Source organism: Pygocentrus nattereri, chromosome 20 (genome assembly GCF_015220715.1).
Source record: "Pygocentrus nattereri isolate fPygNat1 chromosome 20, fPygNat1.pri, whole genome shotgun sequence".
In the NCBI taxonomy this organism is placed as follows: domain Eukaryota; kingdom Metazoa; phylum Chordata; class Actinopteri; order Characiformes; family Serrasalmidae; genus Pygocentrus; species Pygocentrus nattereri.
In genome coordinates, this window is record NC_051230.1 from 18,802,596 (window position 1) to 18,820,606 (window position 18,011).

The 18,011-nt window shown below is 39.0% G+C and overlaps 1 protein-coding gene across 1 annotated transcript in view; it reads left to right on the top strand.

Annotated features, from left to right (window-relative positions):
* Positions 1-18,011, top strand: part of tmem8b (transmembrane protein 8B) — a 243,199-nt gene that overhangs the window by 201,057 nt on the left and 24,131 nt on the right. The window contains exon 7 of the mRNA XM_017695531.2: positions 15,570-15,666. Within this exon, the coding sequence (XP_017551020.1) occupies positions 15,570-15,666 (97 nt within the window). The remainder of the gene's footprint in view (positions 1-15,569; positions 15,667-18,011) is intronic.

Below are 18,011 nucleotides of genomic sequence, written 5' to 3' on the forward strand. Positions count from 1 at the left end.
TTTTTGCTTTCTCACCTATATCTTCCTATATTAGACACTGATGACACTGTCTAGCTCAGGGGTAGGCTCCAAAACAGACTTAGATTTGTAGGTAAAAATAAAATGATTATCCTTTGCAGTAAAATAAAGCTTTGTTGGTCATTCTAACACAGTTTTAACAATAAATGGTCTTAAACACTGGAGTTAATGTAGCCTACAACTGCTGATTCATCAACCTTTAACCCTGAAACGCAGACAACAGTCTAATTTAGCTAGTAGCCATTGAAAAGACAGACATTAATGATTTGAAATGAATGGACTTTTGCATTTTATAAGCACTCCTGCTATATCAGGTTTCCTGATATGTTTAATCTGCAACGAGAAACTCTGAAACATTAAAAAGTCACGTAGCTAATGTCAGCTTCTTATTCACCAGCTTCTCATTCAAGTTGTCCTGTTCCACCTTAAATGGGGCAGCAGCTGCATTCTTGTGCTTCAGGCACTATTTAAGGTGGAAATGGAAAATTTGAACAAGAAGCTGCCAAATGAGCAAAATTTTCATTTTTTTAAATTTTCAAATTTTCAGCTTTGTAAAAAGTTGAAAGTTGAGAGACATTTTACAAGAGACTGTTCTACTTTTAAGGAAAGGTTTCCTGCTGGAGATGTGAGAAAAGCAGCTATAACTAAGCCACAGCTTAAAGCAGAGCAAAGTAAGTCTACATTTTTGTTTATATATTATAGTATTTTAGCCTATATTTGTACATGTGTACATACTGAGACATATTTACAGCCAAGATGGTAAAATGGATATAAAGTGTTGTGCCTCTCAAGGTGGTTTGATTTTTGTTGAGATGATAAAATGGTTCTTCTTAACGTTTGGGTTGTGACCCCTGGTCTAGCTGAATGAAGCTGAAAAGTCTCTTAAGAGAAACTTATGGCCACAGAGTGCACAAGAGTGGCTACAACATTACACTTTCCTGCAAACAAGCTACTGGACATGGCCAGGTCACGCAATGCCACAGTGTCCATAGTTCTGCAGTTTTGCTCTCAGGAACATCAGGAGGATTACCTCAGTAGGAACTGCTTCTCATAGCCTCTCCTCACCTATTGAGTGTGCTACAGCAAGACCCATTATGCTAATTACGCAACGATTATTTATTGCCCAACATCAAATGAGTGAAGCAATCTGCAAAGCCTGTGTGATCTATAGCATTATATCACCATCAAACAGAGTAGGAAAATCAGTTAAAATCAGCAAATCATGCTATCTTTTTGTCCATTCAGTTTGAAGCAGAAAGTTTAAAAGTCCTAATAAACAGTCTGTATATGTTCACTTTGTATTTAAAAATCCCTTAAATTAAATAAGACTTTGATGTGCTATGTAAGCATTGTTCTCGAAATGTGCCTTTCACTCCCAAGTATGCATTATTCATATATAAAAATCAAGCTGTAAAAGAAGCTTCATGAAGAATAATGGGAGTGATGAACACAGAAACATGAACACATTTCAGCATGACTCTCTATTTAGCTTAAAGCAGTTTAGCCCACTCATCCATGTTGAGGTGATGGGGAGCGTGGTTACTGCAGACAGTCCCTAGGAAAACTTTTAGAGTGGAAAAAAATGACGCTGTGCTGTTTCTGGCTATTGGGAAGCAAATGTATCATTGCAGTTATATATCTAAAAGTAGTGACTGATGTGTATTTATCTTGATGTTCCAAGGGATTTAATTAATAATAACAGTACAGAATAATTAGAAAAGAGTTAACTTACATATCAATTTCATAGCTACAGTAACAAGTGTTTAATTCTAAAAGTCTTTACACGCTGCACAGTTTATTTATGTGATTTATTCAGATGTCAATAAATTAATTACACAGATACTGTATAACAAATGAAACAAGTAAACATCACAACTTTTCTGAACTCTTAGAAGCAACATGAAATCAAACTCACAGACCAGTTACTGTTGTCTGTGGTGTTGACATGGCATCAACAAAGAGGAATGGGTGTGTCCCATCAACCAGAATTTAGGGACAAAACATGAGTTTGTGTTCTGTAGCTCAAACTGAGTTACAGACATCTGAGCTCTCTGTCCAAAATGCTCATTGTCACTGCTCTCACACACACACAGAGAGAGAGAGAGAGAGAGACCTTAAAAGCATCCAGCTTTTTTCCATGACTCGCACAACGGGGAGAAATTCTATACAAAAGGCATTGTACTTCTATGCATCATGCAGGGGGAAAAAAAATCAATTTTTCACATTTTGTAACATTTATTCACCTTGTAGGCTTTAAGGGATAAATGGAGGTTGGAAAATGGCAACATAAAAATTACAGATGATTTTTTTATTGAACAATATTTTTAATTAATCAAGGTTTCTAATTAATTATTAATGATTTTACTTTATGTATGTTTATGAATGAAAAGCAGTCAAGGTTAGTTTTTGCAACAGCATTTTCTGACCTTTCCTTCTCCTTTAAAGGCTATTTTTTGTCATTATTGTGCCTTTAGGACTGATATATGCATATACCTCCACTCTGATTGGCTGCCCTGTGTCTTGCCTCCTTAAAAAAGCAGACCAAGTTGAATCAGTTTATAATTTTTAGTGTGAAAGGGTAGAGCTAAACTGCTGTAACTGAAAGGATGGATATATGTAAACATATTTGTACTTATGACATCCCAAAAACAAATTCAAAATGGACTGTTTTTGTAGATCAGTTTCCATATTTGAGCTGTGTGGGTGGGGAGGTAAATGAAGTCCTTTGATACATAAACGTCTTATATACATTGAAATGACTTTGAAATGATTTCAAAGTAGCAGGGCAAATTTCAGTTTTCCATGTCATGGGCCCCTTAACATTTTCTCAAAGATCACAGTATGCCAACACAGTAATTGTAGTGTGTAATGTCTTGACCCGATCCTGACCCACCAGAACAAATCTCCAAGACAAGTTCAAATGTTGAACCATGCTGTTTCATTGACTTTGTTGAGTCAAGAGGTCAGCCTTGTTTCTGTGTTGATTTTCCTCCATCAAATAAAATTGCACAGAGCTTGTTTAACCTCCCTGTGACTTTGTGGACCAGTGGAAATATAAACAGAGTGTTTAGCCAAGTGGCCTGGCTTCCTTTCTGTGCTAATAGAAATATGATGGGACTAACACACACACATAAATATACACATAAACACACGCCGGCCCCTTAGCTACTGAGTTTGTCCTCAAACAGACACTTGCACTTGAAAGAGTGCCAAGAGGGGTGAGATGGGCTAATGAGCTGTAGCAAAGGCCAGAGAATGGGACTCATGCATGTGTGCGTGACAAAGAGTGAGACCGCCCTGTGTGAAGGTGAGTCAACGTGCATGTGGGGTGGAGGCAGAAACGTTCCCCCCAGGGTGCTCTGAGTGGCTCTCGTAGACAGTTTGAGGTCGAGTCTGATTCAGCCCTGCCATCCAGTCTTAGGTGATTGCCACAGGACCCGAGAGGCCGATGCTCTCACAGTAATTATGTCCTTCAAGGTGAAGAGCAATGAGAGCATGATTTCAACGACGAGCTAGTGCAAGGACATTTTCAACGAAGAAGATGCAGATGGCCAGACTTGAGAAAGAAAAACAACTAATACCGATACTAGGATATTATACATATCCAGCTTATAAATGATCAAAGGGTTTATATCCGAAATTTTCGTGCATTTTATTTTTTTACCTGAGGTCTATGCAAATAGTCAACTATTTCCCAACCTCAAAATTCTTCACAGTGGTGAGAATAGGAGCCAAATGTCTGATGCGTTTAATGCCTCACAAAAAATGTTATTAAATGGAATGGTTAGAAGTGCCTAAAAAAACATTGTTTTATGCTCATGTTAAGGCATGATTTTGGCCTAAAATGTATTTTTAAAAATCCGCTTATGGCAGAGAGGCGCTTGCAGTTGTACTCCCTCTGCCAATGAGAGGATATGTATTTTTATACGTATTTTTAATGATAAAACATTGTGCAATGTTAAAAAATAAATAGCATAATGTTATAAAAAATATATGATGATTCCAACATACAGTGGTCCCAGTCAGTTATGACTTTCTGGCTAGCAGTTATGGGCTAATAGAGCCTAATAGGCGATGGTAAATAGGCAATGGGCTTTTGAAACCATTGGAATGTCAGTGTGTCTTATACGTTTATATGTCTTATACGTAAAGAAAACACTGTCTGATGGGCTCTTTGTCCTTAAAAATTTAAGACTGGTGTATTTAAATGACCTCTGTTCTGATCGGCTGCCCTGTATTATGACCTATTCAAAAAAGCAGCCTATGCTTAAACATTCATTATAACTTATATGTGAATGGGCGGGGCTAAACTGCTGTAGGTAGAATAGGTGGAGATATGTAAATGAATAGATTTCCTGACATCACAAAAGAGCACGTAGAGCACGATATTATTTGCAGCCTAGTTTACATAGATGATCCATATGGCCTGGGGAGTGAATGGTATGAATGTAAGCAATGTTTATACAATACATAAGTCTTTTATTTAAAAAGAAGAGTGAGGAAAATTCTTACATGATATGGGCCCTTTAAAATAATGTAATTTAAATTATTAACAAGTTTGATTATTTGATGCCAGACCTGATTGAATGTGCTGGTCTCAACGGGTACAATTATGAGGGGAAGGTCACCACAGCATTCTTAACTGCTGTCACTTGTTAGTTCTCTCAGGAGTTGTGATGGACTACGCTCACTTTCTTTATTAATTCTGTCTAACCCAGTCATTCTCAATTGAAATGTTCTCAAAGTGAAGGGCATTGAAATGGACAGAGTTTAGTTTTAGCACTAACTACTCGTTTAATTGAATCCTTTTAGAAGCGATGTGATCTCATCAATTTCAGCACAAAATGTGACCAGGAAACTCTCAGCACAGCTTGCCCTCAGGATAATAGGATGCATGAAAGACAGGCTTTGATATTTTACTGTCTTTTTTCCATTTTTTCCTTTACCTTTTTAAGCATTGTAATGAAAGTCACCTTTGCTGGAAAGGTGCAAAAATGTCTGGTGGAGCTGATAATTAACAAATGTTCGAACCAAAAGTGAAATGGTAGAGCATACCATGATTATCCCTTCAATCCCAAGCCAAAAAAAGCCATGAACAGTATTGTGCACAAGTTAGTCTACCCTTCATTCATTTACTTTCAAATCAAAATGGCCATTAAGTTCAGGATCTGGAGTTCACAAAATGATTAAAAGATAGAGAAAAAATGGGACTCCTAACAAGCATACAAGACTTGTCACAACCAGATAAACAGCACTTAAAGTTTTCATCTCAGAGAGAGAGGAGAAAGTCAAGCTCCTCTTTTGCTTCAGATCTTAAAAAAACAACAGGTGGTTCTGCCCTTCCTATCACTGTGAGAACACAACCCAACACTATGAGTCTGAAAGCATGTGTAGCTGACAAGAAGCTGTTACTGGGAAAATTAAAGAATAATAAAAAAAAAAGAAACAAGAAAAACTGCAAATGAAAGAAAGAAGCTCATGCTGTCCTCAGAACAATGAACTGACCACTTGAGAGTCCAGACTTTAGCATCATTGAATGTGTTTGGGACCATTTGGCTTGTGAGAAGCAGAAAATGCAGCCAACTTCTAAAACTGACCTTAGGAGGTGTGGGAAAATATCCCTGCAGTTTTCTTTGAAAAAATGAAAGCATATCTCTTAAAAACAATGCAAGCTGTAATAAAGAAAATAATGGACACACTAAATAATGAAAAAAATGATGAAGCATCCGGCTACTGGCTCATTTGGCCCTGGACATGTGGGCCATGCAGAGTGACGATGCACATAGCACCACAAGAGTACTGAACTGACAGTGAGAACGATTTTAAACTGTAAATGAGTTATTGTTGTGGATGTTACTAGTGCAGCTATGTTACATGTGCTGCTCTGTGCTGGGTTGTGGGATAGTTGTGTGTGCTCTGTGTATCTGCCAAAATCATGTGGTATATGGTTAGCAGTGACCTGCCTGAATATCTTGCTGTGCTGAGCAGTGGTTGTCCACTGTCTCTGTGTTCAGTAAAAATTATTCGCTTATGTTTCCCACGTCATCTCATTCGCTGATATCACGTTGCTGTCAGAAGTGGGATGTGTCCCAAGGGGTCTAGAGAATGGTGCTTCTACAAACGCAAAACAGTGAAGAGGACTGCTCCTGGCCGAAGGCTGCGTGGAAGAGGCATCATGGCTGGAGGAAAGCAAAAGAGATGATGGCTGGCCGCAAAGGGTGGTGTGTTGCCCTGGTGGCATTTACCATGACCCTCCCATGACCTTCAAGCAGGCACTGGCAGCATAGTTAGTCAAGGCTGAGCGTCAGAGCTCCAGTGTAGCATTTTCCAGCCCCAAGCACTCTGCTCGGACTTTCTGAGGTCATCAGGATGGCTCTTCTGAAAAGAGGGTGCTATGTAGCATCTCGTTACTGACTCTTTCACCCATGAACACATAACACCACAGGAGTGCTGTAGTAAGGCCCATAAAAAAACAGCTGCACAGTAACAAAAATAGCCCATTGAATTCTAAGACATGAAAAGAGTTTTGGAGGTTGTAAAATGTATTTGTACATAAAACTACACAAACGTCTTTGGGTAAAATACAATAATATACAAAAAATGTATCATATTGGCCCCTTAAAACTTAGTAAAGCACAAGTCTAGACTGCTAGTCTCCAAGCAGGCTAAATTAAATATTTAGGGGCAGCAAACTTATAAAGGGCCCACATCATGGAAAACCTTTTTTTTTAATTTAATGAATAAATAATTTGATTATAGCCGTTTTGGCAGCACTGAGCACCAGATCTCCACTGCTGCTGTGTTCAGTAAAAGAGCATTCATAAATGAGTTTCCTGTGTCCTCTTCTTCACTCCACCACAATATCATATTTAGTCGTCAATTTTCTGTTTAAACTTTTTTTTTCTTGAATACATCGTACTTAATGTCCATTTTGAAATTCATATATGGTGATCAACATTTGCACATTATTAAAATATCTTAACAAGTTTGTGGATTTTTTTGTTGTTGATGACAAAAAAGTATTTTGAGCAAGATATAATTATATTTCATGGTTCTGCTTTTTATTGCTTTTATATTTTTACTTTGAAAAGCAAATCAATAATAAGCCCATAAAGATGTGAATGATGTTCTAAATGTGTGGATGTTTGTTCCGTGCATCCAACTATAGAGTCAGTAGCACATGTCTTTATACAGTGATAAACAACACAGAAGGCCCTGTTTCCACGTACATGTTACTGTGGCCAAATGTGAACACATCTACTTTGGAGGTAGATAATAAGCAAGACATGACCAAGATCTTTGAGTGTTTCACAAATGATGCGTTAGGCATGACAGGGTTAAGAAGGAAAAAAAACAAAACCCTGAACATTTCTAGCTTGTTTTATGTTGAGAGTTCTTTTGCAGTCTATAGCTGTATCTCATAAATGAAATGACTGGAGCTAAGTTGAACCAGTGCCCAGAACAAAAGCTGTAGATTTCATTGGCTGCAAAGCAAAGTCATCTACATCTGTGCTCTAACGCAGTAAAGCTGGCCAGTGTTAGTGCCAGTCATGTGGGTTGTGCAAAATTAACGTCCGTCATTGGTTCCTCATCAGCTGCTGCCCCCCGATAACCTTGGCTGACGATCAGCAGCTGGTCACAGGAGCTATCTTGAGCATTTAATGGACATGCCTGCGGTTTGAATGTGGTTTCCCAACTTGACGGCCCGACTCGCACTGTCCTGTGGTCAATCTGATGGCGGAACACTTCTGCCGCTTGTTAATTTTGAGAGTGGTTTGAATGACAGCCAAAGTGCTGCCCTGTGCTCAGCCCTGCTAGCCATCAGTCATTGTTTGGAAGTGTACTTCCCAGATTGGGGTCTGGTGCGGGGCCAGATGAACACAGGTGCTTGGCACAGTATTGACATTTCATGGATGTGGCCTGCATACCAAGCAACAGTGAACATAGCAAATGCCAATCTGGATAATGGTGATTAATACGAACATAGCTTTATGGATCCTTCTGCTGGAGGTTCTACTGTGTTACAAGAACCATTTACTGACTAAGATATCCAGTCATCACTGACATCTGCTGTTGTTGTGCATTGTCTGATTATTGTTTGTCTCTTCAGCTTCACAGAGAATATATTGTATGCATATATGTACCAGTCAAAAGTTTGGCCACCCGACTGAATGTTTTTCAGAATGTTAAAGAGATTTTGGCATAAATGTGGAAAATAAATCAATAAAATGCAGAAAACATTTCTGCACTAGGTAAGATTTCATAGTTAAAACTGAAAGAAGTAGCATCACTGAGTCACGATGCTTAAAGAAAACACAGGCTAAAATGTAATGAGTCGCCCTTTAAAGCCTGAAATAATCAGATTTTTCAGATTTTTCAGATCACATCATATATCTTTACATGTTAATGTCACATCATGCTCAAAAAAGAAGGCATCAATGTTTAGGCTTTAAATGCAAAATCAACATTACACATGAAGATATGACGACAATAGTAGATGATTCACCTGTATTCTCTGAAGACATGTACTTCACCAAGTTTTGACAGAGTTCTCTTTGAATATGCTTTCAACACGCTCACAGTCATCAGATTCATCAGCTCAGGGAAGATGTCTGAAGCACCCGACACTGAATTCGCAAAACGTTCTTCTGTACATTGGGTGTAATTACACACTTCTACCAGAGAGTTCTACTCATCTCCAAAACTTACATAGTATAGCTTTTTGATAATCTCAATAAACAATCCACCTTCTGCCAAGAAATTAGTTGCCACACAACCATGGACCGCTAATAAGGAAAAAAAATTAATCACTCATGGTTTTGTTTTCATTTTTGATGTGAAAACATCTAATATGTTTTTCTTACCACCACAACAGCAATGCCAATTTACTCCGTCTGGGTTTAATATTACTTATGGTATGTCTCCCAAAACCAGACACTTGAATCTTGTAAGACATTCAAGAAACACTCATTACTCTCTGTACTGCAGTTTTACAGTGAAATTCTGTAAACACTTCACGCCAGATGCTAAGACTAGATCTAGCTCTTAAGAACATATGTGTAAACAAAACTGAGTTCTTGCTCAAGTTATGTTAAAGTATTGTTTTGGCTCATTTACTTACTGTACAAGCTTATGCTCAGTCCCATCTCAGCACACTCAATGGTCCAACAACAATGATAATGCATGTTTCATGCAATAAGGCAGCACTATGTAGGATTTGGAGATCTGGAGACCTCTCTGGTGGAAACATGTCATTTATAAACCATGTGTGGAGGAAGATTTTGTAACATCAGTTGCACTTCAAACCCCTACAAATGGAAGAAGCAGACTTTTGCAAGTGCTGTAAAAAAGTATTCAAAAAGAACTCTGTCAAAACTTGGTGAAAGACGCGTCTTCTGAGGATGTAGAATGATCTAGTATAATGTTGACGTTTTGCATTGGAGACCTAAACATTGAGCTGGACCTTCGTTTTGAACCTGTGCATATGATGTTGTTATGTCAGTGAAATAAAGAAATAAAGTATGACGTTCCAAAAACCTTCTGCCAATCTGTCCCTTTACCTCTGTCTTTTAAATGAGTATTTCAGGCTTTACAGAGTGACAGAAAGTGGTAAATAAAATGAATGAAACAGCACAGAAATAAGCCTGATTATCAAAAGAACAATGTGGCGTGTGGATCTGTTGAACTGTTGGGATGTAATCTGCGTGATGTAAGCCAGTGCTCAACGATTGTAAAGGCCGATTTAGAAAAGAACCTGTCAGACAGTAGGATATGTATGAAAGCCCTGAGCCATTAAGAGCCTTGAAGATCAGTGGAATAATTCAGTTCTGAGAAGTCTATTGTAAATGAAACAGATAGCGAGTGTGGTATAAAGCAGGTGTAATATGCTTTGTATTATTTCTGCTGTGTGTCAGTAACCTGGCTGCTGCATTTTCAATAAGCTGCAGTATGTTGTGATTTTAGGTGATCCCACAAAGAATGCGTTACAGTGATTTAAGTGAAAAAGACAAAAGGGTGACTCAACTAGTTTTTCAACATCCTGTAGCTAAAGCCTCAAGCTATGTTTCTTAAGTGAAATAACAGGAGTTCTATATCTTTAAGAGTTGAGTGTATTACTGATATTTTTCTGTACTATTGAAACATAAATACATATTCGTACAATTAAATGCATAGGGAGTTATGAACTGAATAACATTGCATTCTGTATGGGCAGTTTTAAGTCTATGCATCTGTGCTTGTTTTAGTGAACTACAAGTGAGGAACACATGTAGTTGCTGCATGTTTTTTGTTCTAAGAGGCTCTTAAAGGTTGAGAATCAATAATAACACATGCTTTTTAACTGCAAGCTTAAACTATAGGCTGCAGAACTGAAGCTAATTTTTCAGATTTTTCTCAATGCCACTGGGCAAATGCAGCTTCTTTGGGGTCAGTCATGTCTTGTTGTGCTTTAATGAGGCAGCAGCAACAACACAGGTCACTCAATTATTAAACTGCATTACCCAGAGAGCTTAGCAGCCCACAGCATCTGGCTAACAGCTCTGATTAACCAAAAGGGACATGACTCTTTCACGCACACACATACACACACTATTATCTCTCCTTAACTCACTCTCACTCTTTCTCTCTCTTTTCTTTCTTTCTTTCTCTCTCTGTGTACCTCTCTCTCTCTCTCTCTCTCTCTCTCTCTCTCTCTCTCATTTTAGTTCAGTTCAATTATTAGCAAGACTGTGTGAAGTACAGCACTGTCAAAGCATTTACAGCACTAACCATAAAGTAACAATGAAAATAATGTGAATTACAGAAAATAATATTAATGGTTATATAATAATATTAATATTACAATATTACTGAATATAATAATCAGAAAACTGATTATATATTTGTAATTTTTTTTACATGCATATGTGTAATGTGTAGTGTTAGGGGTCAGGGGGTGGGGGTATGGTGGTTGTTACGCTCACAGGCCTCTCTTTGACATGTAGTTTCATCTTCAGCAGCAAGGGGAGCTGCGAGCCCCTCTCCAAGAATAATTCAATTCAATTCAACTTTGTCATTATACAATACAGGGTAGTACAGTATAACGAAACACTATTGGGCTACGTTTCCAGTGCAGTAATGAAAGATAAATAGCAAACAGTGCAAAGACAAAAGACAGTAAAAGACAAGACAAAATGTGCAAAGTCAGTAAGTACAAGTATCGAACGTATGTGCATGGTGAATTACTAGTTGTGCAAAAAGAGATGCAAACAGTGATCTGTATATAAAGTGTACAGTGCAGGTAGAGAGTAGCAGCATAATGTTCAGGTAACATCTTAAATAAACAGTTACAGTATAAATATATAAATATACTATAAATAAGGCTCAGTCAGAGATGAAGTGCACAGCATGTAGTCCTCTGAGCTAGTGGAGCTCAGTGTGTAGTGTGCTGGGTGATCAGGCTGATCATACCAGACTGTAGTATTGTTATTAAGCTCAGGTCGATGCTGCTGGTGTGACCAGTTTGACAGCTCCGGGATAGAAACTGTTCTTGAACCTGGTGGTTCTGGCTCGGATGTTCCGGTACCTCTTTCCAGATGGCAAAGGTTGGAACAAGGGGTGGCTGGGATGTGTGGGGTCCAAGCATATGTTGATGACTTTCCTCTCACATCACTTGTCATATATGTCCTCTATGGGTGGGAGGACAGCTGCGGTGATGTGTTGAGCAGTTTTGACCATCCACTGCAGGGCCTTGCGTTTAGCAGCAGTGGTGCTGCCGTACCAGACAGTGATGTAGCTGGTCAAGATGCTCTCCACTGTGGCTCTGTAGAAGTTGCAGAGGAGCTGTTGTGGCAGATTGACTTTTTTTAACCTTCTGAGGAAGTGAAGGCGTTGTTGGCTTTTCCTGACGATGTGAGATGTGTTGAGTGACCAGGTGAGATCCTCGGATATGTAGACACGTGAAGAAACGTGAAGCTGTTCAGCCTTTCCACCATCGCCCCCTCGCTGCTCAGTGGTGCATGCTCTCTACTTCCCCTCCTGAAGTCAACAATCAGTTCTTTGGTTTTGCTGATGTTGAGGGAGAGGTTGTTGGCAGCACACCACTCTGTGAGGAGCTTGACTTCCTTTCTGTACGGTCCTTCATCATTGTTGGTGATATTGTCTATGATTGTGGTGTCATCCGCAAATTTAAAAATTGAAAAGTGTTAGAGCTGTGTTTTGGAGTGCAGTTGTAGGTGTACAGTGTGTAGAGCATAGCTGAGAGGACACAGGCTTGTGGACAACCTGTGCTGAGTGTGAGGGAGGGGGAGGTGTGTTCACCCATCCTAACACACTGGGGTCTGGAGGTGAGGAAGTCCATAATCCAGCTGCACAGGGTGTGACTTATTCCAAGTGTGTTGAGCTTGGAGACGAGTCTGGAGGGGATGATGGTGTTAAAGGCGGAGCTGAAGTCGATGAACAGCATTCTAACATAGGAGTCTGGGCGGAGAGTTAGCCCGTTATAAGTTATTATATGATAATAATTCCTAGTATTTCCACTTTTGTTAGTTTATTTTCAAAATTTGGGACTCACTGTTTGAATGTGTTTCTGAATTTTTCACAGTAAAGAACAAAATGTGTGTCTGTCTCGACCTTAACTGCCACACAGTATCCCCATGATCTCTCCTCTCTGGGCAGCCAGGAATTTTTATACCCCTTTATACCCTTTTCTATGGTCAGGCTGAACTTATACCTGATCAGGATCTGTCTCAGCTTTGTATCTACAAGAGTCAGGATATTGACTCTTTCAGTTCTGTTTTTAGGGCCTGATAGCATTTCAGTTAACTCTGAACTTTAATTGGAAAATGACTGCTCTTACTGTGTTTGATGATGTGATTAATGCTCAGTTGAGGCTGGAAAGCTGGGCTGGAGCAAGGCTGCTGTTTGTCAGGGGCTGTTAGAAGGTCAATAAGCCTTAGAAGCAGTTGACTGAATGAACTCTTTTCAGGGTTCGGTTTTTGGCTCTGTAGGATCTTAAAATGCAGCATTTCTCTTTATGTGCATCCAGAAATTTAGAGATGTTTTTTGAATGTTTACTGACAAAGGAAATCATGCTTATTCTGCCCTGTATGCATTAGTTGGTGTTTGCCTTTAGATTTTTGAGATCATTCTGCAGAATCTCTCTTCATCTATCACACTCTTTCTCTCTGTCAGTCTTTCACAGTGTCTCTCCATCTCCCTCTCTGTCTTTCTTTCTCTACTTCTTTATCTCTCTATCGCTATCTCTGTTTCTTCTATATCTCTGTATCTCTCTGTGTCTCTGTCTACATTTATATCTCTGTATCTGTATCTCTCTTTTACTACCTCTGTCTCTCTCTCTACCTCTCTGTCTATTTCTGTCTGTCTCTCTATCTGTTTGTTTCGGTCTATCTCTATCTCATTGTGTCTCTGTCTCTACATCTATATCTCTGTATCTGTATCTTTCTCTGTGACTGTGTTTACATTTATATTACTGTATCTCTCTTTTTTCTCTCTCTCTCTATTTCTCTATTTGTCTCTGTCTATCTCTCTCTCTCTCTCTCTCTCTCTCTCTCTCTCTCTCTCTCTCTCTCTCTATATATATATATATATATATATATATCTTTCTCTGTCTGTCTCTCTGTGTGTCTCTCTCTCAAAATCTATATCTCTGTATCTGTCTTTTTTGTCTATCTTTCAATCTATGTGTCTATCTCTATTTCTATCTCATTTTGCCTCTGTCTACATATCTCTCTCTCTCTTTCTACATCTATATCTCTGTATTTGTATCTTTCTCTGTCTCTCTCTGTCTATTTCTGTCCATCTCTCTGTGACTGTTTACATTTATATTACTGTATCTCACTTTTTTCTCTCTGTCTGTCTCTCTGTGTCTCTCTCTCTCTAAATATATATCTCTGTATCTCTCTCTTTTAGTCTGTCTATCTTTCTATCTATTTGTCTATCTTTGTCTATCTCTGTGTGTGTCTCTCTCTACATCTATGTCTCTGTATTTGTCTGTCTCTATTTCTCTACCTCTCTCTGTTCTGTCTATTTCTCTTTCTATCTCTCTCTCTCTCTCTCTCTCTCTCTCTCTCTCTCTCTCTCTCTCTCTCTCTCTCTCTCTCTCTCCGTCTGGCTGGACGGGCTAATTTGTTCCGTGTCCTGGATTCTCTTCTGTGTGAGCTCTTTCTATTATTCATGTGCTGTGAGGGAGATACGGGGGTGAACAGCTTTATTTTCAGATTGCTGCAGACATTCAGAGGACAGTGCTGAAGCATGCAGCTGCAGCAACCACCCCCCTTGCCCCCACAACTTCAAGCTGCCTTTAATTACTGTGCAAAAATAACATACAACAGCAAATCAGCTAGCTTTTGTCAAACGATATCAGAAGGTTTTCTCCCTTTTACTCCTCAAACCTGTGTCTGATGCACTCTACTAAGGCTGTTGTCTCTCAAGGACGTCATGTCGATTCAGTGTTATTGACATTATGCTTTATACAACAGATATTCCAATGGTGATATCCCTGACACCTAATGAACAAGCCAAAAAAAGGGCATAAGAAGTGAGAAGAACCATAACACATTAGGGGAACCTATCCTCATCCAATCAAAAAGTGAAACAGTAAAGGCAAGAGTGAACAGATAAACAAATCCCTGCGATTCCAAAAGCTAGAAGACTGTCAGACTACATGTCTTGAAGTGGCACCAAATATCTTCTCATATGTGCTCTATATGCATTGCAGAACTTTTGGCAACCTTCAAAGAGCCTTGTAAGATCCTTCCTCTTCTTTTCTTCTGTGATTATTTCCTTCTCATTGTATTCTGTTGAATTGTGCTTGGTTATCTGCACTTACTATGCCTTGTGGCTGTTTTCCTTGCACAAGAGGAACCTCTTAACTCTGAAAACTGTCTTGAAAAGGAAATACAGTGTAGCATCAAAGTTCACTCATCATCTGCTTCTTAAAAATAAACATCTGTTTCCCTAAAGAACCTTTCAAAGGAAAGTTCTTAACAGAACCAATTGCTTGAAGTGTGAAGAACTTCTTTGAAGTTGAAAGAACCTCAACTCAATGTAAAAGCTCTAAGATGGATCCATACATTGGTGAAGAACCTTTACATTATATGAAGCTTCTTTAAACCTTTAAAATGTTCTTCCCACTCAAAGATCCCTTTTTTAAACATTTGTATGGAATCAAAAGTGGTTCTATTGCATACATATATAATTGAAGAAGATCTTCAGTTGTGTAAGATGCTTACAGATGGTTAGATATAAGAACATGGAAGAAACTGGAGCCTAAAGGGGTCTTTGTAGCACAGCAGAACCAGTTTTGGTTCCTTAAAGAACCTGTGAATAGATAGTTCTATAAAGAATCCTTTTGGTAAATGAGATGTGCGACTATGAAGAAACTTTCTAAAGTTTAATATAATGTAAAGTTAATGTAATGTTAAAAATTGTATGTCCTAGCCAAGAACCATTAAGGAACATTCATTTTAAGATAAAATAAAGCTAGTTTTAAAAGTTTACACTAGCTGCTCTATAACAATCCTGTTGTCATCTGTGATTTTTTTTTCCGATAGTCTTCAGCAAAAGGGGAGAACATGACTGTCTTTGGCTGCCTGAACCATGGAATGCCGCTAGCTCTTCGGGACAACTCCTCCGTCAAATGTGAATCTGGTAAGAGAAGCTTAAGATTCAGCCCACCAGAGCTGTTTTAAATCCTGCATAGTTAGCGGCTATAGCTCCCTATTGTCCTTCTCATGGGGAAGGAAAGAAAGCACAAAGACGACTCAGTATTGTAACGCTTGGTAAAGTGCCAGTAAGGCCTGCTAAACGGTTTTCAAAGACCCACATTGCAGCGTTCAATAAGACCAATTTAAAATGACGAGATTACATGAAAGGGGTAGGGAACACATGGGGGCTTTTTAGGGGGAAATGGAGGCACTTTAGTTGTGCTTAGTGGACCACCTTTGGTGGGGAGAAAATGCAGAATCCCAGCTGGCCTTTTTCACAACAATGGCATCAGTAAGTAAGATAAGACAAACTATAGACTTGTCAAAGAAAATGCCCATGAAGACAAAAGGAAGGGTTATTCTCAAGCATTAAATACTAACGTTTACAGAGGGTGAGAAGTATTGGATGGTGGATAAGTGAGTTGCCTGTAAAACTTAAAAACGAGTAATGATGCACACCTGTGGTTTTCAATCCTGGTCCTAGAGTTGAACTGGGGCTTTATGATTGGAACAATACTAAACTGTAATACTGTGAAAAAGTCAGAAATTACCCTTTTATCTAATTTCCAGTCAAAATGGCCAATAATAATGTCCCATTTTTGGAGTTCCATTTCCTCTATAGATTTTAATAATTTCTTGCAAGTTTGGACCATGTTTTGCTGAAATATAGGGAAAAAAAAACGTATAAAATGTCCCCTGGTACATAAGAGGTCCCACGTTGGCTGACTACTCCTGATTGGCTGGCTGCTAACTTGTGCACCATAGCAATGGTGATGATAACTTCAACGGCAACACAAAGTTTGATTGAACAATTCTTCTTCTGGAAAGGCTGTTTTCTAGTTTGGTAATGTGCTCTTCCACACATTAATTGAGATCTTAAACATCTCCTCTTTCACCTTGGATTTGAGAAATTAGTAAAGATTCACTATTTCCAGGAATCCTTTGGGAAATTGGGCAGATTTCCAGATTTAAAAATATGCTTTGGCATATTCTAAATTTTTTTCAGAGGTATCCCGTGCATCCCGTTACAGTTATTAGGCTATGAAGGACCAACTGAGTGAACCCATTTGCAACAGCGCCACCCTTAAGTAGATCAATCCTGTATCCCTAGTTAGTTAAGAACACCAAAGCCAGAAGCTCACTGTTTTGTGAGTGTAGCAGCTAAAAATGACATTTTATTGAATTTATATCGGGTGGCACCGTGGCGTGGTGGGTAGCGTTGTCGCCTCACAGCAAGGAGGGCCTGGGTTCGATTCCCCGGCTGGGTGATCAGGGTCCTCTCTGTGTGGAGTTTGCATGTTCTCCCCGTGTCTGCGTGGGTTTCCTCCCACAGTCCAAAGTCAGGCCAATTGGATGTGCTAAATTGTCCCTGGGTGTGTCTGTGTCTGTCTGTCTGCCCTGCGATAGACTGGCTACCTGTCCAGGGTGTATCCTGCCTTCCGCCCAAAGACTGCTGGGATAGGCTCCAGAGAGAAGCGGCTTAGAAAATGGATGGATGATTTTGTATCTGCGCATCTATTTTTCGCCATTACATCAAGTTTATTTTCAGGGACCCCGCAGAATTTGGATTTTGAGACATTCATTTGGTCCAAGAGGTTAAATAGGGGGTCCCAGGCCCTCTAGGATGCACTGTATTTTGCACCTAGGAAGAGACCATATGTCTGCAGGAGGAAAAAGAACTGGAAATAAATTAACGGTCTCTGACTTTTGCATTGTACTACATTTTGGACCAGGATTGAGAACTCATAAGGTATATGATAAACTAAAATCTATTTTATCTAATCTATGTATTTTTCTTTGTGCTTTCAGTCTTAAAAATGAAGGTACCAGCAAGGGTTCTTTACAGTGATGCCATAGAAGAACCAATTATGTTCTTCAAAGAGCTTTTTTTTTTTTTTTTTTTTTAGAGTTATTTCCCTTTTAAAATTGTGAGAAATGTTATTGTGGTGTTGTGATGACCAGTGAATGAGATATTTGGGGGGTGGGGGCTGGTGTTTCCCATCGCTTGTCCTGACCATGTATTTACTTGCTCTGTCACATTCTTGCCTTTTGTACAGCCACATAATTCAGACCTCATTCAAAGTTAAATGCCATTTAGAAATAATTCAACCATGTATTTCCAATCACATGTCCTTTGTAAGTGAACATAATGAGACATAATTCAAATTGAAACGCAAAAGGTGTATTTGTGTTTGCTTATTATGTGTACAACAATGTACAAAGGCTGCCAATTTTGAGATGAAAAACTACATCTGTTTGACCATTCATTTCCAGTGGCTTAACAGGTAT